This window comes from Mesoplodon bidens (genome assembly GCF_964165515.1).
Source record: "Mesoplodon bidens genome assembly, chromosome: 19".
Classification (NCBI taxonomy): Eukaryota; Metazoa; Chordata; class Mammalia; order Artiodactyla; family Ziphiidae; genus Mesoplodon; species Mesoplodon bidens.
The window spans coordinates 56,631,737-56,656,698 of NC_138179.1; the positions used below are offsets into that span (position 1 = coordinate 56,631,737).

A 24,962-nucleotide genomic window follows, 5' to 3' on the forward strand; every position below is an offset into this window, starting at 1 on the left:
CCCTGTAGGGCAGCCTGGCAGGAGCGGCTGTCACACTTCAGTGCCTCCATCGCAACCCCCATCTCCAGCAGAGGACAGGGAGCAGGGCACCTGCTTCCCTGCACCCAAGGGCAAGGGAAGCCCAGGGACCTCATCTGACCTTGTACTTAGCCCCCAGAGGTCACCACATCGGGGCTCTAGGGGCTCAGGTCGCCACAGTCAGGACGGGGGAGAGCAGTAATCCGTCCTAGCCGAGCGGCAGCCCGCGGAGGGGCGCGGATCCAGCGCTGCCCTCCGCCATGGCCGCCAGTGAGGTTATAAATAAGCACCGCGGGTCGCGTTACCTCCTGACCTCCAGCTGGAGCCCAGCGATCCGCAGCGATTAGCATCTCCTCGCTCGCCGCCCGCTGCGAACAAATACCCCTCTGTGTGCCTCCCGGGCGCCGGGCCTCACCGCTGGGGCCGCAGGAAGCAGGATGTTGGCCCGGAGTCAGGCACCCCAGGATCCCCCCCCCCCACCTCCCCGGCCTGGGTCTGCCCACAGGGGTGCCCCCTTCAAAGCCAGTGGGAAGGAGGCAACACTGGTGACTGGACCCCCTCCTCCCAAACGTTTCTGGAGTCACACAAGACAAACAGCATTCTCCCCAGCAGGGGCCCACCTTCCTAGATAGCAGCCGAAGCTCAGAGGGGGATGTGACTGGTCCGGGGTCACACAGCCATACATGGCAGATCCCCTGCTCCTGGCGGACAGGGAAGCACCCAGATGTCAGACGTCCTAATTTTGAGCCTGAGTAGCCGTTGTAAAAGGAGGCTGGGGATGGGGAGATTGGCTTATTCATTCAACACATGTTTGCTGAGCATTTAGTAGGTGCCAGGCACCGTTCCAGGCAGAAACCCTTACCCTTGTGGAGCAGTAGTCTAGGGGACAGGGTCACTGACTCCCTGGAGCCTGGGGTCTCTTGATGGAGCCATAGTCCAGGCAGCTGCTGAGGGCCTTGAGGCCCAGGGAGGGAGACTGGGTCAGGGAGTGAGAGGGCCAGGCTGAGGGCGCTGTGGGCAGGTGGCCACGGCCAAGTGAGTGTAACATCCCAAAAGCTACGAGGGATTTGTCTCATTAGTGGGCGCCCTCCCCCACAGCATTTCAAATGACCTTGCACCCAGGGCAGAGGGTGAGGTCTCACACAGTGCCCAGTCGCGGTGTTCGTCCTGGGGGAAGCCACAGGACTGGGACTAGTTGAGGAGCTGGCTCTGCCCAGTGCAGAGAGGAACTGAGTCAGGAGGTTTGCAGAGGCCAGCGGTGAGGGAGGGGGCGTTCTGGATGCTTCCTTCCTTTTCTGCCATGCTCGCAGACACTTGGAAGCACTTGCAAGAACTTGGGCTGTGTGACTTCACCATCTCCTTGCCCTCTCTGGGCCACAATTTCCACAGGTAGGAATGAAAGGGTCTGGCTGCCTGGGGTCCTGTTCTAGGGACTCGGAGATGCCCCACTCCGGGTCAGGCTCAGCCTGCGCGCGTTCCCCTTGCCCAGTGAAGCACAGGGCAGAGGCCAGCGGAGGAGTCGGGTGTGGCCAAGTGGCTGTGGGTAGCCAGTGCCGGCCAGCCCCCCACACCGTGTGTGCAGAAGTACCGTGCACACGTTGCCTGTGTGAGCGTGTGGGACATGCTTGCAGCTGCGTGCGTGGGAGTGTGCCTGGTGGGCCGGTGGCTGTATAAAGCACGTGCGCAGAAGGGTGTGTATGTCCTGGTGTGTGGGCATAACTGTTTGCGTGGGGGAGGAGATGGGATAGTGTGTGTGAGAGTGCGGAGTGTGCGGGGTCACTCGTGTTGGTCCAGGTGTGCACACGGAGGGCAGTGTGTGTCTTGGCCGGGCTTAGCTTGAGGCGCAGGATGAAAGCCTGGCGGGCGCTCCCGCGCTCTGCAAACTCCCTCTGCCCACAGGGTCAGCCTGTGGCCGATGGGCCCTGACCAGTCGATGAACTCAGGGTCTGGAAGAGTCAGCAGCTTTTCCAAATGAGATGTCAGCACAGAGGCAGGGGTAGGGGTACAGGCTGGGGAAGGTGGCAATGACTTTGTGACAACTGGCTGCTGGGCAGGGGGTGGGGAGCTGGGCCTGGCTGGAGTGAGGAAACCTGCCCCACTGGCCCCTGTTCGGAGCAAGGCCTGGGGACCCACTCTGGGTGGGAGCAGCAGCCCAGCCCCAGGCTCACACTTCTTGGGGACCCCTTGGTTCCCTTTGTGGGGGGCGTGGTTATGCCAGTTTCTCCCAGGAAGGCAGGGAGGGGGACCCTGGAGCACCGAGCACCCTCCAGGGGCTTTCACAAGCCATCCCATAAGCTTACAGCAACCCCATGAGGTAAGGACTCTTATTCCTCTTTTGCAGATGAGGAAACTGAGGCTCAGAGAGGCAAAGGGATAGAAGTATCTGAAGCCATGCAGCTAGAGTAAGCGGTGGAAGTGGCCTAGAAACGTGGGTCGGTGTGTCTCCCACTCCACCTCACCGTGACACGGGACGGCGGCAGGGGTAGCCCTTCAAACTGCTCCTCTGTGAAGGCCTTGAAGTTTAGGCATTGGACCTTCTCTGAATCCTCAGACCCTCCACGTACTTCTCTACAATTTGGGGGACAGTAGACATCACTCACCATGCAGTGGGGCCACCACAAGTAATCAGAACCCTTTCTCTAAGCACAGGTGAGAGGCTGGGCCCTGTTTTGAGCACAGGGCCTTGGTCCAGGCTGCCTTGACTCACAGGGATCAGGCTTGCACTGCTCCTTTGTGGGGTCAGAGGGGCCCCAAGATCACAGACCCAGGGGTGGGTGTGAGTACCATCTTTGCACCCAGAAGCCGAGATCACCTTTGGGGTGCTGTTTCTTCAGCCATTTACTAGTTTCTCATAATAATAACTGCCCCTGCCTATGCCTTAGAGTTCATAAAGTACTTTCACAAGCATTCTCTCATTTAATCCTCACACCTGCCCTGTGATGAGGAGTTAATATACCCATTTTTTGGAACCAGAAACTGAAGCACAGGAGGTTCTGGGACTAGTCTCAGCTCTCATGGCCAGGAAGTAGCAGCCACCCAGCCTTCCTGACCCCTGCCCAGACCCGCTCCTTCCACAGCAGCAGCCCTTCCCAGAGAAGCGTGGTGATCATCCGACTTCTCCAGAGGCAAGCCTGCCCCACTCCCCGCACTGAGACCAGACAATGTGCTCTTTTCATCTGGGGCTGTGTGAAGACTGGTCCCCATCCTCCCCTCCTGCAAATACTGGGGGCTGGGATGGTGAGGAAGATGTAAAGAAGCAAAAGTGACTGCTGCAGAAGAGAGCTGGAAGTAGGTGCTGGGGAGGGGTCCCCACTGCCCTTGGCATTGGGCCCAGCAGAGGGGTGGCCGGGACCGGCGGTTCCCGGAACATGAGCCCTGTACAGCTGTTGCCATGTTCCCACCTGCTTGTGGCAAAATGAGAAAAGTAAGGACAACATAGTGGGGTTTTCATACAGGTCAACCTGCTCAATCTGAAGGACCGTCCTCTTACCCGAGTTGTGTATTTTCGTGTGCGTGTGTTTGTCTGTGTGTTTAAAAGGACTTTTCCTTTGACATTTCCTTTTAATGTCCTTAACTCAGCAAAATGAAAAACTGGTGACCATGTCAGAATCTAAATTGTTGTTTTGGAAATATTAGTGACCTGAGAAATCCTAAGACTGGGAGCCACTGAGCCAACTCCTAGTTCTTGGTGGGACCTGGCATAGAAGCTGTTTTTTAATTGAGGGATGATATCTGAACAGCTGGAAAAGCCCAGGGGGCAGAAGGGGCTCGGCGGGGTTACTGCCCAGACTCAGCCCCACAGCCCCCGAGCCCAGGTATCCCCAGGAAACCTGAGCGGAAGGCACATTTGAGTGACGCACAGGGAATTCTGAGAAAGGCCTCAGGGCGAGTTCTCCATGCCACACGCCCTCAGCTTCTTCTGTGGTCCAGAGGCAGGCACAAATGTTCCCCTAAACCTCACCCCTGCCTTCCCCAGCCGTCTCAAGGCTGGTTCCAAAATAGCCCAAGCCCTGGAAGAGACGTCATGGGTCAGGCTGGCTGCCTGCCCCTCAGAGAGGGCACATTGGTAATGCCAAGGCCAAATATAGAGGGACCCAGGACACCGATGGGGGACTCCGGGCCTGGGGAGCCGCACCAGCTTCGGGCGCCGAGGCCTGTACCCGCTAAACCCGGGCAGCTGGGAGGCAGTGCCTCCTGGTCTGGCCGAGGCCCAGGGACATGTCCTAACAAGTCCTGACGGGAGCTGGAGGGGGGCCGAGGGGCGCCGGCCTGGGCTGGGTGTGAGCGCGGGGGCACTGCCTCCGTCTGGGGTCTCTCAGCGCTTTTATAGGCGTCATTTCCCACAGGCTGTGCCTGAGATCAGGAGACTCAGGGGACCGAGGAAGTGGGTGCCTCCCAAGTGGGAGCACTCCTGCCCTCCTTTCTTCCCAGCTTCCGAAGGAGACCAAGGCCATAAACCCAGGGGTGGGAGGCAGAGAAGAGGGCAGGCAGCCAGGCCAAACCCCAATAAACTGCTTGGCTCAGTCGAACTGCAAATAATTAGTCCTGATCGCCAAGGTTGCCTCCACCCTCCACTCCCGGGAATTAAAAGTCAAAGGGCAGAGCTGCTGACGCAAATGTCAGGGGAGACGGGTGCTTTGGAACAGCTGGGATCCTGCTTCCCGGTCTCTGCTACCCCAGTGCCCTGGGCACGGCGTCCTCCAGGCCAGGGCCCGAGAGCCCAGAGTCCACGCAGGGAAGGGGGTCCACGGCCTCTCCCTCTTCCCGATTCTAAGGTGAAACATATTTGATTGGAGGTTAATCAGAAATTCCCATGAGGGCTTCCCTGGTGGCGCAGTGGTTGAGAGTCCGCCTGCCGATGCAGGGGACGTGGGTTCGAGCCCCGGTCCGGGAAGATCCCACATGCCGCGGAGCAACTGGGCCCGTGAGCCACAACTACTGAGCCTGCACGTCTGGAGCCTGTGCTCCTCAACAAGAGAGGCCGCGACAGGGAAAGGCCCGCGCACCGCGATGAAGAGTGGTCCCCGCTCGCTGCAACTAGAGAAAACCCTCGCACAGAAACGAAGACCCAACGCAGCCAAAAAGAAAGAAAGAAAGAAAGAAATTCCCATGACATGGCATTGCCGATGCCTGGGGGCCTGGGGAGAAGCAGCGGCTCAGCATCTTGTGAGCCCCTCTCCTTCCCACGCCTAAAAGAGAGGACGAGAACTCCGCCCTCTCTACCGGGGGTGGGGGTCGGCTCCCTAAAACCCGATGTGCGTCCTGCCAGGTCCACCCTCCAGCGGGCAAGCCCTGGGCAGCTGCACCGTGGTCTGTGCACCAGTGGTGACCCCCAGTGGTTAGTGTGGGACTTAAACTTGGGCTACTGCAGACCCAACCCTGAGCCTCAGCCCAGAGCAGTGGCTGGGGAACTCCGGGGTGTGCAAAGTTTAGGGATTTGGTTTTGGTAAGAGGGCTGTTGGCATTTGGAAGTACTTTTGGATGTGCTGATTTTTCCTAATTGAACTGTGGCTGGATCTAGGCCTACAGGTCCCACTGTTGGCGAATCAGCTTCAGCATGTCTAAGAATGCATTCATCTGCTAGCCCTGAAACTGCTCCTCCTCACTTCCCTGTTTCTATTAATAGCATCACCACCCTCCCAGTCCCTCAGGGGCTGAACCTCGAGCCTCCGAGTCATCTTCCACTCCTCCCCGCCCTGGGCTGGGTGCCTGGTCCTGCCCCTCCTCACTCTGCAGGTCACCCTTAGCACCCTTTTCCCTGGTACTCATGGCCGCCGCCCCAGTTAGTCGTCCTATCGCCCGAGCTGTCGCCACCCTCAACAATGCCTCTGGGTCAGACCTGGGTATGTGACTGGTCCTCCACTTACTCGCTGTGTGACCTTGGGCAAGTTACTTACCTTCTCTGAGCTCAGCTTCCTCAGCTGTAAAATGAGGATAATAATTACAGTCCCCACCTCACAAGCATTGCAGAAATTAGATGACAGAATGTACATAAAAGAGCCTATCACATAGGAAATGCTCAATGCATGTGAATTATTAGAAATCATCCATCCAGTCCAACTTCTCCAGTTTAAACAAGTAAACTGAGGTCAGAGGCTGGAATGAGAGCTAATGTCTGGCACTGAGTTCCAAGTGCCTTTACAGCACGCTCCAGTGCAGGGCGAGTGGAAGTTCCTGGAGTCTTGAAGCTCCTCCACCACCACCCCCATCATCATGTTCTAAACCCAGAACCAGAGGCCACCTTCTGAGTTCACTGGACCCACCTGCCTCCTTCAGGGGCAGGTATGCCTGGTAAGAGTTGAGGTCACTCAGCCATAGCAAATATTTTTTGGGATGAGACAACTACAGATCACGTCCAGTGGCTGTGAGTCAGGGCGACCCATCTACAAGGTGCTGAGTGAGGTCCAGCATGTTGACCTGGCCTCCTTGGGGTTGCTGGACATGCAGGGCTGTGGCCATACAGCAGAGGTCAGAGGAGGGCAGGCTCCTACTCTTGCAACCCCGCCCTCACGTCCCTCTGTCGTGGGGGTCTCTCACACCCACCCCACCTCCAGGCCCCTCGGGACTTCGCTTGGGGCTCAGAGGGAGGGCAGGCTGATTCAGCCAGCTTCCCATCTAGGCACAAATGGGCACCTGGCATCCACAGCCTCATTAAAATTGAAGGTGGGACCCTTGTTCTGGGAAGAGATTTTCAAAGGGACTTTTAAATTTTTTAATAAATTTATTTATTTTTGGCTGCGTTGGGTCTTTGTTGCTGCGTGCAGGCTTTCTCTAGTTGCTGCGAGTGGGGGCTACTCTTCGTTGTGGTGCGCGGGCTTCTCACTGCGGTGGCGTCTCTTGTTGTGGAGCACGGGCTCTAGGTGTGCGGGCTTTAGTAGTTACAGCACTCGGGCTCAGTAGTTGTGGCTTGTGGGCTCTAGGGCGTGGGCTCCGTAGTTGTGGCACATGGGCTTAGTCCGCGGCCTGTGGGATCTTCCTGGACCAGGGCTCGAACCCGTGTCCCCTGCATTGGCAGGCGGATTCTTAACCACTGAGCCACCAGGGAAGTCCCTCAAAGGGACTTTTCCCCACAAAGAAGCAGCAGCAAGAAAAGCAGATGACCCAGGTTCAAACGTGGGCCTATCCTAGGGCCCTCGGACACCTACTGTCTAAGACAGTGGCTCTGGAAGAGGGATAGTTTTGTTCCCGAGGACACCTGGCGACGCCTGGAGACAGTTTTGGTTGTTATAACTGGGGAGGGGTGGTGTGCCTGTCCTCCTGGCATTTAGTGGGTAGATATTTAGCAGTCAAGGATGCTGCTAAATATCCCATAATGCACAGCACAGACCACACGACAGAGGATTACCCAGCCCAATGTCAACAGTGCCCAGGTTGAGAAACCCTGGTCTAAGAGCCATCTGTCCAGCAGGGGAAACCTTCGCCTCAGAGCTGCCTTGAAGATTGAGGGAAACAATGCATGTGAAGAACCACGACTGGACCTAGCTCATGCTCCATGTCTGCAAGGGACCTTCGTTTTCTGAGGCCTTTTCTTGGCCTGGGATACCCTCGCTGGTGGGCGGAGGTGGAGTGGGCACACCCCCTCACATGAGAATTGATCTTTCTGAATTGATCTTGGTGTTTCTGCCCCACCCAGCCTGAAGCAGAGTTTCTAGAACAGTCTGGTGCTCACTTGCAAACCCTTTCAACAAACAGAAAGCAGGCTCTGGAGGAGGAGCCCACTGTTTCGGCAGGTGGGTTCCGTAGGGAAAACGGGCACTTGCCTTTCCACCCGTGCCTCTCAGCCCTTGGGCTCATCAAGTCTCCCTGTGACCCACCCATCCACCCCTTTCACTCGAGTCTGTGAGGCAGAGAGAGGGGAGAGGACAGGAGGCAAAAAAACACCTCCTCCAAGCTGTCCTCAGGCCTAGCAGATGCCCAGCAGGGAGGAAGATTTGTTTAGAAGCAGCCCCGCGCAGAGGCTGCTGTGAAGCACAGTCAAGGATCTGGCCAGCCCTCCCTGCCACTCACCTCAGCTGGCACCTGGCTCTCCTTCAGCCTTAACAGCCGAGGGGTCAAGTGTCTTGTCTACAAAAATCGGTCCCAAATAAATCATCACCTTCTCCTCTGCGATGGGACTGATGAACCCCGATCAGAATCCCCACACCCTGGCCCCTGAGCTCTGCTTTGCTGGTCTACCAGCTCAAGCATAATAGATTATCGGATTATAGCCCCGATGGGGGTGGAAGGGTCAGGCCAGTTGATAAAGATGGGACCCTGAGACCCCTTCTGGCACTGCTCATTTGTGGGGTCTGGGGGACCTGGGGGATTAAGATCACACCCTCCTTCTCTGGGTCTCGGGTTTAAGGCACATGTTCAGTGGGGGACACCACCACCTTCCAAACCTCACTGACGGCAGTAGGCCAAGCTGGGGGCGGGTGGGGTTTCTGAGTCTGGAAATCCAGACTCCAGGACAAGCCCAGACACACAGCTGTTCTCAAAAAGGAAGCAGCAGCAGTGGGGGAAGGGCAACAACACACCGAGAAGGGGGGAAAGAGGAGACCCAAGAACTTCCGACTGATTGAGCACAATTAAAAGGGCCTAACGAAAGATCTGTTCTGAGTCTCCAGGTCAGAGCTGCCTCCTGCCACAGGAATCTCCTTCCTGGGGAAACACTGGTTTGTTTCCTTTTCTTTTGGCTGCACTGCTAGGCTTGTGGGATCTTACTTCCTCAACCAGGGATCGAACCTGGGCCCTCATCAGTGAAAGTGCAGAGTCCTAACCACTGGACCCCCAGGGAATTGCCTCTGGGGAAACATTTATGGGCTTCCTGCTCAAGGGGTGATCCCATCATGAAAGTTCTAGGCTCAAGCTGCTCACCAAATGTTCCTTCCAAGGACCCTCATCCCTCTGGCTGTTCCAGCTTCCAGCTTTCCTGTCACTTTTTTTTTTTAAATAAATAAATAAAGTTATTTATTTATTTTTGGCTGTGTTGGGTCTCTGTTGCTGCGCGCAGGCTTTCTGTAGTTGTGGCTACTCTTCGCTGAGGTGCGTGAGCTTCTCATCGTGGTGGCTTCTCTTGTTGTGGAGCACAGGCTCTAGGCACGTGGGCTCAGTAGTTGTGGCTCGTGGGCTCCAGAGCACAGGCTTAGTAGTTGTGGCGCACGGGCTTTGCTGCTCCATGGCATGTGGGATCTTCCCGGGCCAGGCTTGAACCCGTGTCCCCTGCAGTGGCAGGTGGATTCTTAACCACTGTGCCACCAGGGAAGTCCCTTTCCTGTCACTTTCTAATGCCACAAACTTTCTGACATCCTCCCCTCCCAAACCAAGCTTTTCTCCCAAGCTTTTCCCTTCCTCAACTAGCTTTACACTGGGTGCCCCCAGATGGTGGGATCTGGCCTGTAGCTTGGCACAGGTGGCTGGGCAAAGATGGACAAGCTCCGGGTGGTATGTGGATGGTAGGAGCTGTCTGTCTCTCTAACCCCAGGCAGGAAGAGGGGGAGTGAGCGACAGAAACTGTGTATGAGGCCTGTCGGCCCCTCATACCCACCCAAAGGCCCTGGAGCATCCCTGAGCCCTCTCAGGCACTGAACTCCCCAGGCCTGAGGATGGCAAATATCCCTCTTCTCCAGGTGTGTGGCTACTCCCCCGTTCCCGTTTCACCTGTTTTGTGTGTGAGTGCGTGCACGCGATGCGTGTGCACACACACTGACTGGTCTACAGCACTTGAAGGCCAAGGGGGAGGTGGCATGGGTCCTTTGCCCTGTGCCCTCCCTGCCCCATCCAGGGCAGCTGCGATCCCCCCCCCCGCCAACCAGTGTTGGCTGGCCTTACCTCCCTCCTTGGGGCCCTCACCTGCCTCCATTAGTGTAGTAAATATCTCACAACACCCCTTTCCCATCAAGAGGATCCCGACAGATTCTTGCACCGGTGGGGGTGGGGGTGGGGGTGGGGGTGGGGTGGGGGTGGGGGTGGGGGTGGGGAATGAGCCCTAATGTCCACTCTTTGGCTCCTAATGTTTAGAATCATGGGGGCAGAAAGGGATCTTGAACTCACCCAACCCCCTGCCATTTTACAGAATACAAAAATGGGGAGAAAATGACAGCCTAACGCTTGAGGCTACTCGCCGCAGCTTGGGACAGGGGTCTGAGTCCCCTGGCACGAGGCCCAGAGTGTCTGGATGCACTGTAACTCAGCAAGCCCCTCCAAGAGTTACCCGAGTGGTGGTGTGCAGGAGAGGCAGTTGGAGATTTATTCCAGTCACACAGATTCTATCCCTCTAATCCTCACGCCCTCCTCGTTTCCTTTTCAGCAGTGGTTATAAAATCCAGGAAATAAATGTGGATGCATGGCCTATAAAGGGCTGAGTTGGTGCTGTGACCTGCTGAGTTCTGTAACTCCTATTTCTCATCAGCCTGGGATGCAGAAGTTTCTTATTGAAGCAACGCACTAAGCTGATTCCATGCTATTTCTCTTTGCCTTGTTCAGCGGCGGCAGTCGCAGAACTTCCTTTGCAACTTCAAACACCAGAACTAGGCGGCATGGATGCTTCCAAAAATTCCCTTCTTTAATCCTTTGGGCCAACGTTTCTCTCTTACCCATAAAAACCCCTGCTCACCTCAGCAGGGTCCCAGGCTCTAGACCACCTGCCTTCCCCTTGGGTTCCTGGCCTATAGGTTGCCTTGGCTGCGGAGGCTCAGAAACGGTGTTTTCCCTGCCCCTGGTGAACGAAAGGAGTGAGCCATCAGGGCTCTGAGGATCTAGAGAGAGTCCGGTAGAAGGAACACTTCAATCTCTGCTGTTGGCTAACAGCCACTCTGGGCCTCTGCTTGCTTGTTAGTAAAGGGAATCAGTTTACCTTATGTGTACACTTTGACCCCCAGTAGGCACCCTCCTTGATCTGGTCCGGCCTGGTGAGGATGAAGGGGAGGGACGAGGGGCCGGCAGTCTTTGGAAGGCTAAGCCCACCGCAGCGCCACCTTGTGTCCAAAGGGCAGCAGAGCCCAGCCTCTCCACAGCAAGGCCACTTTCCCAAACAAGTTCATTTCCTGTTCCCCCCCCCTTTTCTGCTCTGGGAGGGGGGCTGGTACTGGGAAGCCAAGGATCCTCCCTAATTAAGCACCACTTCTCAGCCTTTCTCTTTTTTCCCCAAGTGATGCCACAAAAGGGCCCTAGTGAGAAACTCTCTGAAGGCTCAGCTGACATTCTAAAGGAGACTTTTGGAGACCTGTTCCCAGGTTCAGGGAGGGAAAGATGGACACCCAAGGGAAGCTCAGGACCCACAGAACTCAAGTGTCTCTCTTCTTAATAAGACATATTCCTTCCATTCATGGGAGTGATACTCTGATGCCTCAGGGACACACTGGTGCACAGGGACAAACCGGTGCATCAAAGCAGTTGGTTTTACCAAGTGGTGTAGGCTACACGAATTCCATTAAGGGTCTGGCTGGGCATGAAGGCTACTAGTCCACACAACTCAAACTGCACATGGCACAGATGAGCCAGCCTCAAAGAATATCACCCTAGAAGAAGCCTTAGAGCTCATCTGAGCCAAGTCCCAACTTTTACAGGTAAGGAAAGCTGAGGGTCCAGGGAGAGCGATGACTTTTGGTGGATCCGTAGCAGGAAAGGCCAGAACCTTTGGTTCTTTAGGTAGGAAGATGTGGCTTTTGAGGTGTTTTCTGGTTCCCATCATATCACACCAGAGTGGGCTTTCAAAGAAAGGGCTGTCACCTTGGCACCCCAGAAACATGGACATAATAGGAGGCAGAAGAGTCTGATAAACCTTCAATTGGGTAAAAGCCCAGGACTGGGTCTCCAAATCAGCCAAGGTCTGCCTTGAGGCATCTGCCCAGTTTCTGCTTATCTCCAGCCAGGCTCCTCCAGGAAGGAAGGATGTTTGAGATGCCTCTTAGAATCAATATTGGAGTCTTTTCTGGTGAAGAACATGCCAAACTTTTGCTCCTAGTTCCTTATTTACAGCCCCAGGCAAACTCTCCAAGATAGAAATGTAGATTTTTCCTACAGAATAAACGCCTGTTTCCACAGAAGCATAGTGGGCCAAAATACAGCAAAAGGCCAGCAGCTGAAAATTCACTCCAGGATTTGTCACTTTGGGCTAGCCAAAGGTAAAGAAAAGTAAGTTTAATGAGAAAGGACAACAGGAAAAGAAATTGAGGCCTCAGTGGGGAAAGGACACAATGTTTGTTTACTGTTGAGTACATCATCTCATTTCATCTTTCCAACAATCCTTTGAACGATGTATCATTACTACAATACTCCTGAGGACCCAAATTCAAGTTTTTGAAAGACTGCTCCACTCTTTTTGGGGATTTCTGTACCTGAGATGGCCCACAAAAATCTTAACAGATGAGGGTTTGTGATCTTCCTCGGGCGGAGTAATGCTAAGCCTCTTAGTTTTGTTTTTTTAAAAAATATTTATTTGTCTATTTATTTGGCTGCACCAAGTCTTAGTTGCAGCACTCGGGATCTTTTAGTTGCGGCATGCGGTCTCTTACTTTCGGCACGCGGGCTCTTAGTTGTGGCATGCAGATCTAGTTCCCTGACCAGGGATCGAACCCGGGCCCCCTGCATTGGGACCGGGGAAGTCTCTCACCGCTGGACCACCAGGGAAGGTCCATAAGCTTCTTAATCATGTAGAGAGCATATGATCCTCCCTGCCACCACACCACACCCTGCTGGGCATCAGATGTTAATATTTTATTTAGTCCTGTATGTCTTCTTTCTACCTGTTTATATGCAGTGACTAGGAGTTTAATTCTTGTCATAAAGCATTATGAGCAACAGATACTGGAAAAATACGTTCTGATGGCATCTAAAAATGTCAAGCTTACCACTGTTTTCATGTTTCAGCATGTCCCTCGGTGTGCCTGCCCAGGAATGAAATGCACTCTTAGATGAAAAAGAGAATATGGATCTCCTCCTGTGTTTAATTTTCATGGAACACTTCTTTCCCTTCAACTGGGGAGCGTCGGGGCAAGAGAGAAAGGCGTTCCCTGAAAGGTCCAATAGACCTGAGGTAACTCTGTTTCCTAACACAGTTCCTTTAGGACAGCCAAGGTCTAGAACACTGATAAAAAGACTGGAAATAAGAATATTCTGTACTACATAAGCACCGAAGACAGTTTTCCCCTTGTTTTTACCACATTACAAAATAGCCAGGCAGACACCATACCGGTATCATTTTTCAGCTAATGCCTCAACGAATGGCCATAATGCTTGACTCCACTTTACCATTTTCGTGTCTACTTTCCTCTCTTACCCTAATCTCCTTGAAGGTGTCTTACTCATCTTCACACACCTGATACGTAGGGACCGCCTGCCAAAGCCTGCTGTTGAGTGCCTAGCGGGGGTAGGTAATGTGCCGACTGCCATCACAAGAACCCTTTGGGATGTTACTCTCCTTTTATAGTAAGGAAACAGAAGAGTTAAGTGACTAGTGAAGGCTCGCAAAATTAGGGAACAGTAGACTCAGGACTGAACCCCAAACCTCCTGATCTGAGATCTAATACTTTTCCCAACACACTTGCAGTAGCCTCTAGCGTGGAGTTAGTCTGGTTATACCTCTGGTTATATGAGGACCCTGGGACTTCACTTATCTCAGCTAGACCTGTTTACCAACGGGCAAGGCCCCTCCTGTGGCTAGGCCTCTGGTTCACCTGAGGACAATAATATACTCCAAAGGGTGGCTCTGTGGATCATCTGTGAATTTATGGAGTAAACACCTTGAGAAAATTATTAGATGTTATGCATATGCGAGCTAGTCATAACAACTAAGAGGTTATAGTATTTTCTATGAAAAAAATAGCCTTACCAAATGAATGGAGATGAAATATTCCCTTTAAGCTTTTAATGTAGCAGTAAGTTCAAAGTACCCTAAACTTCAATTATCCATAAATCAAAGAGGAAAGAGCATTGGGTTGAGTCTGGGGTGAACCTGCTGGCAGGTCACCATGTGCTGGTAATAAATGGCTACTAAGAATGAAGCAGCTTTGTGCTCCTGGAAAACAGATGTTTGTGAATCCAGCTGGGCTGCTTGAGTTCCTCTTAAGCAGCTATTCCCAACAGCAGGATCAGGATCACCAGGGTAACTGTTTTACCAAACACACTAGTAGAATCTGATACTCCTGAGGTGAGAGGAAGAAGGAAATAATTTCATTCTGGAACTAGCTCCTGGGTGATTTTGGCCACACCTCCCTCTCCTGGCCTGGTTGAGAACTACAGCTTTTCTGTGAAGTTGCTGCCCACCCTGAGCCGTGACTTACTGGTCCATTTCTCCCTTGAGGCCTCAAATCAAACCATAACTACTTTCTGTCTGTGGGTGGGAGCCAGTGTTCTGCCTGGACGTAGAAGCAAGGAGCTAAACTGTCTCCTTTTGCACAGTGACGTTCTGATAAATTGGATTTCCACAGTAATCAAATTCCACCTGGACGGGGCAACCCTGGACCTGCAAGCAGGTATGGTTGGTGTCTGTATAGACAACACATCAAGGCAAATTAGAGACAGGGTCACAGAACCAGAAAGGTTAGAGCTAGGATTTTTTTTAAGATCACCTGGATACACCAACCCTCCTTTAACACATGAGAACTAAGGTCCAAAGACGTTAAAGAAGAAGTCCTCAACCTAAGCAACACGTCATGCTTACCTATGACACTTTACAGATGCCTGGGTCCAGACCCCATAAGAGAGTCAATTCAACAGGCCTGGGGTAGTGTCATGCCTCTGTGGGTGGCTGTGGAGTACTGTGTTAAACTGAGTGGCCAAGGGTCACAGTAGGGGCAGGGCCTGCTCAGGACTTACTGCCTTCCTTCCCACCAATACCACTGTCTCTAAAGGAAGTGAGTTGTAAAGCTGAACTGTATTAATTACCAAATATTTAAGGTATTCTGAGAAGTTCCCTAACTACAATACCTTTCCTAACATACTGGCCACTGCTGAAGATGCAGTCCGTGCTTTTGTGGTCACCAGGGCTCTCCTGCCCACACCAAGTGTGGGAGGCCTTGGGGCTGGTGAGGAAGAGCTTGGAGGTTTAGGCAGTATCTTTCCACTAACTTTTGAAAGAGAGTCTCACCACTGGGTGGGACTGAGGGCTACAGTTCCAGGTGAGACTACAGGGCTCCTGTCCTGTTCCCTCAATAAAATTAATATGAACGTTTGCTGTCCTGGGCTGTTACTCTAGTCTCTCACTAGAGACTGGCTGAATCACGGACATGATTAAATGAGGCTCAGAAAAAGCTTCCAGAACAGTGACTTGGCAGGCCCCAAAGGACTAAGGGGCAGTTAGGTTAGGTCCTGTAAAGTAGGAATGAGACAGGCTATTCATTATATTCTAGAGCATGCAACCCCACTGGATAGGTGGCTGTGCCTTCAGCTAGTGAACCGTCCTATCACATGCCAATCAGGACTACTTTTACTATCGTGTGAGAACCCCACCATCTTGTAAACAAAGCACGTGACATTAGACTAAATACCACTGTCCTGAATATGGACTCACACTGTGCTACCACGCGGTCAGTTTTACAATCATCCTTCCTTCCGGAGTCTCTCCCAAGCAAAGGGGTCACAACAAGCACACCATATTATCAACATCTACATTACAGCCTGCCTCTTATTCCTGAGTAATCTGGCAAATGGTAGGCCTTGGTATCATGTGTGGGTTGTTACTCAGCTCGCCCACATTTCTAGAAAGCCCTATTGTCTATTATTCATATGTCACTTAAACACGTGAGCCAAGCGAACATGTTCTTCATGTATTGCTCACTGCTTACCCTCAGCCAGTGCCAAATGGCGACAGTCCTGACCCTTGGAAATGACATGTTTGATGGGAGATGATTATTGGACTTCCAAATATAAATCAAGGTCAGACCCCTAGGAAAGGCAAAAACAAAACAAAACACTCCTCATACATGTTTCATATACATATTTATATATATTTCATGTACAAAGTTACATTCCGAACCCCAGGGATTCCATAATAGAAATAAATACTGAAATAACTACATTGCTAAATGAGCTTTTTGCTCATAGAAATGAAGCATCAGCCTCTAAAGAAACAGCAAGTGGGACCCTCTAGAACCCATTTTTAAGATTATAGAGGCAAGTAAAATTCTGAGTAAAATGTCCTGGACAAAAAACAAATTCAGACCATAAAATGGCTAAAATATATTCAAGTGTTGAGAAACGTATGACAAAATTAATAATAAAAGCTTAATTTTTTTTAAAGAAAAGACAAGACATTTAGTGTTACAAAATAGCATAACCCTGTTAGAAAAGCATTTATGATTTCCACATTTAATTCTCTCTTCTCTTCTCTTCCCTTAGTACAAACTGGGACCAAAACGAGTCCCTTTCTCAACATGATCAATTAAGAAGAGCCCTAAATCTGGTTGAATCCTTTGGTAATGGTCATAATACTCACAAGGAAATAAATATTCAGTTCCACAGCATTTGCAAGACACACGTTCTTTAGGACAGTTAGTATTATGAGACAATTGTTTTGCTTTGTTCTGTCACTAAGGCAACCTATGTTAAAGGGTCCATTCTCACACGTAGGAAGACCTTTACAAGAAATGAACAACACAGAAACTGAGAGAATGTATTTTAACCTTTTCTATGCAAACACGCTTCATGTGAAAAGTTATGTGCTGCATATTTTGTACTCAAAATGTTTTACATTCTCAACAAGCTGCAGCTATTAAGATATTCATTCCTATTTAAAAAATTTAGATCCACACAAATTAGAAAAAAACACTCAAAAGTGAATTCCTAAAGAATATTATCCCTTTGCCTCACAGGGATTTTAACCTGCATCGAGCAGTGAGAATTACGTTGATGTATACGATACTGTCATATTTGTAAATCAGCACTGTTGGAACATCGGCAATTTCACATGGTTCAACATCACACATAACCCAAACGTAACAGAATGAGAAAATTCTCAGGTATTCCTTATTTCTTCCAATAGGGGTAATTTTTTTTACATGGAGAGACCAACCTGAGGTACTCAAGCCTCTTCTTTACCACCAATGTGGTAGCTACAGGCAATTACACCGACCACTCGCTGCTTACAAGAAGCTTACATTTTGGCATCTTCTTTCTAAGGCTACCACCTTGACCAAAGTGAACGCTACAAGAATATAAGCCTATTGTTGGGGAAAAGGTGGAAGTAAAGCAATCTGCAAAAAATATTTAACTGAAATCACAAACATAAAGACAAAAGCTCCTAAAACAAAGTTTACAGACATTTCTGTACTCTCTAGTCCCTGAAGTTAACAGGGCCACAGATAACTGACAGTTTCAGATAAAATAACTACACACCCATATTCCTTAAGTTAAAGCCGGTAAGCTTAAAAACAGCAATAAACAACCATTGTAACATGTTTGCATTTTTCATCTTTAACTCCTGATTTCCTAAATTACAGTCAGTCATAGAAACATGTAAAAGACCGAACAGTACATGGGGTCTGATTCTGGGATGTTTACTTCTTGGGATTAAAATTCCCGAACACTTTGGTGTCTCTTTTTTGTGAATTTATACAACATTCCTCCAAAATATTTAATAATGTGGGGTTTTTTTAAGGTATTGCCAACAATGGCTCAGATTTATAAAATAAAATAAAATATAAAATAAAATAAAAACATAGCTTATAAGCTATGGAAAAGTGACCTAAGTTTTGGTGCCCTGAAAAAAGTGACTAAGTAGCTCAAGTAAAAAAATTATCCTTTTAATACAGCTTTTACCAAAAGAGTTTTTTTTCTCCTAGCCATCTAAAGTGGCCACAATTGTACTGTGTACATAATGTGCTTATAGACACCTGTGGCCAAATGGATCCAAAGGCCTCCTCTGATGCATTAAATCCTGTGTACTTTATAATCTAGCCTAATCATCTATATGCTTAAAACACACTGGTAGTACTTTTTACAAATATCTTTCCATTACAGTTCAGAAAAAGAGTCCTTGGTCCTTAAGGATGCTTAGACAATCTGAGACTTTTGTTGTTTCCTTTTCCTGAAGCAGTCCTTCCGATGACTGGGGGGCCTTTGTCCAATAACTTCATATTTTAAGACAGTGCTTAAACTTATATTTAGTTTTGCTTAACATAATGGATTAAGAAGAATGATAAATCATAAATTTTCAAGAAGTCTGAGAGGGAAAAAAACTGCAGCATAATGGTTTTTTAAAACTTATTAAACAAGAAAATCAATTATACCCAGACTCTGTTTTTTAAACGGGCAATTGTGAGTGAAAAGACTGTAATGTCAACTTTTACTTTAGGCTGTTTTGGCTTTGTCTTCTTCTCCTTCAAAGTCTTCTTCATTGAGGATGGCATTTTAATCTCACAAGGGCACAAAAGCTTAAATACCATTTACATACAGAATATCAAGTACTGGCAGTTGTATAGTTTTATACAGAACAAGAGAAAACACCGTTTCTAATTAAATCTCTCGTTCAGCTCATTAGGCCATTACTCCATCACCACGACAGCTTTACTCTCACTAACTGATAAGAGCAGTCCAAGAACAACTGGTAAACAAGTGAATTTTTTACACGGAAAAAAACTCATCCAACCACGATCATCCACTGATACAAGAAATCCAAGACACAATTTCCTTAAAAAAAAAATCCTCCCATTGCTGAAGTGTATCTTCTAAGCCTTATAAATAATAAACCTTTCAAACATGTCGGTATGAAAATGAGTGAGACTAGTCTCAAAAACAAACAAATAAGCAAACAAAAAAACACAGACTATTCAGAGAAGCAGGCCTCATAAACTTTAGAGCTCTAATAAGTCAGAAACAAGAAACTTTTATTTAAATAGTGTAGTCTTAATTTCTTTAATATAAAACCCCCCCCCCGCAAAATCTGATGAAAACAAAGCTTTATATACCATATAAACAAGATTTGTCAGATTTGAAAGTGAAAGTTAAAGTAATTTACAGTTAGCTTTTAGCCCTCTCGGGACATTTAGATAAATCCTGATAATCTACCTGATATTAGTTTGTGTCAATTTTATAATACACTGGGGAAAACTTTACTATTGTACTTAATGGTACAGTTTCATTTATCAAGTGTTTCCATTAATTCCATTATGAGTGATAGCTAAAAAGTGACCCCATCAAATGAAGTAAGTGACATTAGCTGTGGCAGAGTAAACCACAACTGGATTGCTTTCTAAAATTCACCAGTTTGCAGAAAGTAAACATTCTTTGATTTGTTCATAATATACTGAAATTGCCTATAACACTGGTGCAGTAAAACAGCTAGTTCCTGTACTGTTACAGTAGGACAGATTTTATAGCATAGTTAACAGAAAAAAAATGCTCATATATTATGTGGTGAAACTTATTTTACAAAGAGAGCATTAAATAAAGGGAAAAAGGGAAAATAAACCATGCAGAAGAGATGGCTTCCCCATCGCCACCTGTTTCCTATGGGTTCACTCACTACCATACATCACTTGCCACACTATCAAGTGACTCCTTTCCGCTTTGGTGACAGAAGGTTCGAGTGGAAGATCCTCTCCAAGAAGCTCTGATTCTCCACCTTCATCACCTGGTGGATGAAATGGAGACTCCGGTTAAGCATTTTGAAGATACAGGCTGATGCACATCAGACTCATGGTTAGTCCATGAGCAGCATGCATAGAACTTGTCTGACGCCCATTTCAGAGAACACAGTAAAAGAAATGCCATGCGTCACAATCTTCACTGCCTAACTTCTGAAAAAGACTACTGTGATCGATTTCTCATAGTTAAAATATTACAGGATATGAAAAAGGAAACGGAACAAAAAAAAGATCAAATTCAATTTTTAAAAAGTATACTTACTATTAAAATCAACCTATGCTTTAAGACAAATTCTGCTTTTCAGGCTGGATTACCTAGAGATACTGACAAACCTGGTTAAGCAATTTTATGTTATTTTTAGGAGCCAAAATGGAAGAAATTTTTAGTGGAAATGAAAAGACCACATAAAGATTTTACTGACATACTCTTTAGTATGGTTCAGACTACCATATTGCAATCGAAGAAAAAGTTCCAAAAATCACCCAGCCGAGTGAAGGCCATCTCTCTCTATAAAGGAATTCTGCACCAACAGTCAGTTCACTTTGAAGTGACTCCATTCCTACTGACACCACCATTTCTAAACTTAACATTAAAAGCCCTGCCTTAAATATGTGTCAACAAGCCTTCTGCATCAGAAATTTTAGTTTATACTAATTACATGTGGCACACTGTCATTTATATGACCCTAAATTTTATATTCTTTTTTTTTAACAGAATTAAAACTAAAGTATTAGTCACCAGTCTACGACATTATATTCTCTAAGGCCTTACGTTTAGAAACTTTTTCAATCATTGTGATTTTAGGCCAGTCCAAAAGCTTCCTTTGTTTATAGCAAATAAATAAATTTACATCACAGTGCTTTACAGTTTACAAAGCACTACACTTTCACAAACATCAATTCCCTGTGTTTTCTTTGAAACCTCTCTGGCCATTGCTTCTTAGATCCCTTCATAAGCTCTAATGATTCTTTAAATGGAGGATTAAAACAGGGTTCTATCCTAGAACCTTTTCTTCTGGCCCTTACATATTCTCCTTGGATGAACTCATCAACCCTTGTGACTTTTAGTACCACTGCATGTCAGCAGTCCTCATATTCCTCCCTCCTGAGATATGAAACCCTTATACCCAAAAGCCCGGTGGACATCGTCCACCTAGATAACTCCCAACTTCCACGCACTCCAAGGTCAGCATGTCCAACACAGAACTCCTCATTCCACTCCCTCCAGATCTGCTGCTTCTGTTCTGATAGTCATTAACTCTAAGTAAATGGATCACTACCTCTTCCTTCACATTCTGTTAGTTACCAATTCCCCATCATAGTGCTAGTCTACTCCTACTGTTTCTACCTTACTCATTTATTTTTTCCTAACCCGTTCCCTACCTCTAGTCTTACACCTCTAATCCATTTACACACACATCTAATCATACTGCTCTTCTATTTAAAAGTCCTCCAATAATTTTCCTTTGCTTTAAAGTGCAAACTCCTTAATGAGGTATATAAAGGCCTTCCATAATCAAGCCCCTCCCTCCATTTCTAGATTTATCTCTGGTCAAATTTATATTTGCTTCTACTCCATGCTCCAGTCATTTTTAAGTAGTTGTTCTTCATCTAAGGTGGTTTCACATTTCTAAGCCTTGGTCAAGCTATCTCTTACCTTGGAATGCCAGTCTCCCCAGACGTCCCCATACCATCCCCACCCCAATTCTTCAGACTCATGCTCCTCAGTACTGACTCATCTCAAGCATCATTTCCTGACTTCCTTCTTCCCCTACCCCTAGGAAAAACTGACTACTCCCCATCAGAGCATCTGTAACACTGTAACTTATTAACATGTTTCTATCTCTGTATTGTTCTATAATTTATTGGAGGGAGACTTTGTCTGATTTGTTTTTGTATCTCAAGCTCAAGGCTAACAGGTACACAGTAGATAGTTATTCTTTATAAGGTGAGAAAATGAACAAATGAAATGAATTTGGTTACAAACAACACTTTATGAAGTATTTTTATTTCTCCACTTTGCAGGTGAGGAAACTGAGGTTCTGGGAGGTTGAATGGTTTCCCCAAGGCCTTCTGACTCCATGTGCTCTTCACATATACCTCAACATACGACCAAACCCTGCTATTTTCTAATGCTCCTTCAAATAAACACACCTTGGTATAAAAAGGAAAAAAAAATCATGAAAGTAGGGAAAAAAGAAATATAAAATCATTTTCCAAGTAAAGAGTTCAAAGAAAACCTCTTAGAAATCATGTATCTGAGTTTCTTGCTTACTGTGGGTGAAAATCCACATCATGGAACAGTGGAAACGAAGCCCCCAGAACCAATGACCTACCCATTCGGAAGTCAATGTAGCCCTCTCCTCCACTGATGACAAGCATAGACTTCAAGGGTGTCTGGCTGCCAGGCTCCTGTGCAGATGGCCCTGCTCTGTCAACTGTTAGATCTGTGCCACTGCTGCCGCTTTGTGGGCTGATGACTTGACCTATTTATACAGGAACAGAAGTGAATATTACTTATCAAGCATTGGGGTGGGAGAGACTCATTTTTTCTGAATATTTTCAGAAAGCTGAACAAGGTAAGTACATTCTAATACAGCCAAAGTACTGGGGATGTTAGAAGCCTCTGCATGATCAGAAAACATCTATAAAGGTCATGAAAGCCCAATTTGAAATCCAAGTAAAGCTATTTTGTACCAAAACAGAAATAGGTCCAGAATTCAATATGAAATCTGTATATGGCTCAGCTGGTCTTAGCTGCCTGCTTCAGACTATTATAATCTACATTGTTTTATCTGAGGGGTAGTGGAAAGATCTCTCCCCTGGAAGGGTACATGTGTGTTTATGTAAGAGACTGAGAAAAGTCTTCAACTTCAGCCTTAAGAATTTGGATATTCATAATTAATATTTGAATTGATTTCAAATCCATGGTTTCCTCATATTTAAGAAAAGTACATCTTATTTTTAATTTAGATTATGCAAATAAAATTACTGGGTAATGTGTAATTTGTTCTAACATTTAAGTTCTAATGTAGAATCTTTAAGCATGAAATGATAGAGAGAAACCTTGAAATATCATTCACACTATAACCTCTATGAGTGTGGGGTATTTTTTCTTGCCAGGTCTGCTGTCCTTTGGTCAAACTACACAGACCATGCTTTTAGGTGATAACAGGACAGAGTCCCATGATGTGAAACACTTTATAAACAATTAATTTATGTTGGACATGGATAGGACAGTTTGATTTATTTTCACAGTGCCTCATTCATGCATTATTCAATTATACTCTAGAAGAAATCAAGCCTGCTAGAGATAACTTCTGTTAGCAGACTAGTTAGTTTTGCCACAGAAGCAAGAGCACAGTGGTATGATATTAAGGCCATCCTGAATGGTTTAATCCTTAGGGCCAACTGGCCAACAAACAACAATGTTGCCAATTCCACTTCCAGATTTATACCCAACAGAAAAGTCTCTCCCATATGCACAAGAAGGTCTACTGCAGTATTGTTCTTTAATAGTGGAGGGAAAACAGAGAAAAAGCCTAGAAGTTGATCTACAGGAGAATGGATAAAAGGTAGCATATTTATTCAGATACTAGATTACCACGGTTAAATGAATGAACTAGACCTTTATGCATAAATATTAACAAATCTCAAAAATGAGAAATAAGTTGCAGAATAATATATATGTAACATAAGACTTAAAAATACCAAAAATACTACACATTGTTTATAGATATGTTCCAATGTAGTAAAAATACAAAAACATGGGCAGAAGGATACATTTCAACTTCAGGATAGTGGTTACAGATAGACAGGAAAGGAGGAAGGGAAGGGGATTAGAGAAAATACGAAGGAGACTCAAAGGGGACTCTACGGCATTCTTTTTTTTTTTTTTTTGTGGTACGTGGGCCTCTCACTGTTGTGGCCTCTCCCGCTGCGGAGCACAGGCTCCGGACGCGCAGGCTCAGCGGCCATGGCTCACGGGCCCAGCCGCTCCTCGGCATGTGGGATCTTCCCGGACCGGGGCACGAACCCGCATCCCCTGCATCGGCAGGCGGACCCTCAACCACTGCGCCACCACGGAAGACCCCCTTTTTTTTTTTTTTTTTTAAAAGCAAGAAAAGGAACTTCCCTGGTGGTCCAGTGGTTAAGAATCCATCTTGCAATGCAGGGGATGCTGGTTCGATCCCTGGTCGGGGAACTAAGATCCCACAGGCTGCAGGGCATGCGTCCATGTGCCACAACTACTGAGCCTGCACGTCACAACTACACAGCCTACATGCTCTGAAGACCCTGCGCCACAAATACAGAGCCCCACACAATCTGGAGCCTGCATGCCACAACTAGAGAGCCCGCACGCCACAACTACTGAGAAGCCTGTGCACTGCAACAAGAGCCCGTAGGCCGCAATGAAAGATCCCACGTGCCACAACTAAGACCCAATGCAGCCAAAAAATAAATTAAAAAAAAAATTCCGCTTCTAGAAGTTTATTCTGAGGAAATAACTATACAAAAATATACATGTACATTTCAAGAAGTTCATTACCATGTTGTTAAGAATACTGAATAATTGGTTAGGGTACCATGTGCCAACCCTATACTATATACATTTAATCATTTAATCTTTGGAACATCCTAGGGAAAAATTATAGTGGCTAATTTTATGTGTCAAATGTCTTGGCTCGGGTGCCGAGACATTTGCTCAAACTCTGTGAAGGTATTTTTTAGAAGTAATGAACATTTAAATGAGCGGACTTTGAGTAAAGCAGATTACTCTCCATAATGTGGGTGGGCCAATCAGCTGAAGGCCTTAAGAGAAAAAGATAGGTCCCTCAAGGAGAAGGGAATTCTGCCTCCGGGTTGCCTTTACACTTGAGCTGCAAACATCAGCTCTTTCCCAGGCCTCCAGCCCGCCAGCCTTCTCTGCAGATTTCAGACTTGCCGACCCCCATAATCACATGAACCAATTCCTTAAATTAAATCAATCTCTCTCTCTCCCCCTCTTTGCACTCGCTCGCTCTCTCTCATACACACACACACACACACACACACACACACACACACACACGAACGCACACACTCACGCGCACATACCCTATTGGTTCTGTTCCTCGGCATAACCCTAATACACTGAGATACCACCATGTCCAACATCACACAGTTGGTGTGGCAAAGCCAGATCTGAACTTTGTCTAACTCCTAAACTTGCCTCTTACAGGGAAAAAAAACCCCAGACATAGGTCCTGCTTACAGATGATCAGTAACAGCACTTTAGTATTCTCAAGAGACAGAACATTTTTCACTGGACGTCATCACTGCCACCTTTCATCTGGATGGTGCTTTAGAGTTCCCAAAGCCCTTTCATTAGTCTTTACAACA

The 24,962-nt window shown here is 47.6% G+C and overlaps 1 protein-coding gene across 5 annotated transcripts in view; it reads right to left on the reverse strand.

Moving 5' to 3' along the window:
• Nucleotides 1-15,919: 15,919 nt before the first annotated feature.
• The window catches only part of SPAG9 (sperm associated antigen 9), a 136,387-nt gene continuing 127,344 nt past the window's right edge, over nt 15,920-24,962 (reverse strand). For all 5 annotated transcript variants that reach the window (XM_081218298.1, XM_081218297.1, XM_081218296.1 and 2 more), the window contains 2 exons: nt 21,917-22,066; nt 15,920-19,567 (listed from right to left, as the gene is read on the reverse strand). In XM_081218298.1, the coding sequence (XP_081074424.1) occupies nt 19,452-19,567; nt 21,917-22,066 (266 nt within the window). In that variant the 3' untranslated portion in view covers nt 15,920-19,451. The remainder of the gene's footprint in view (nt 19,568-21,916; nt 22,067-24,962) is intronic.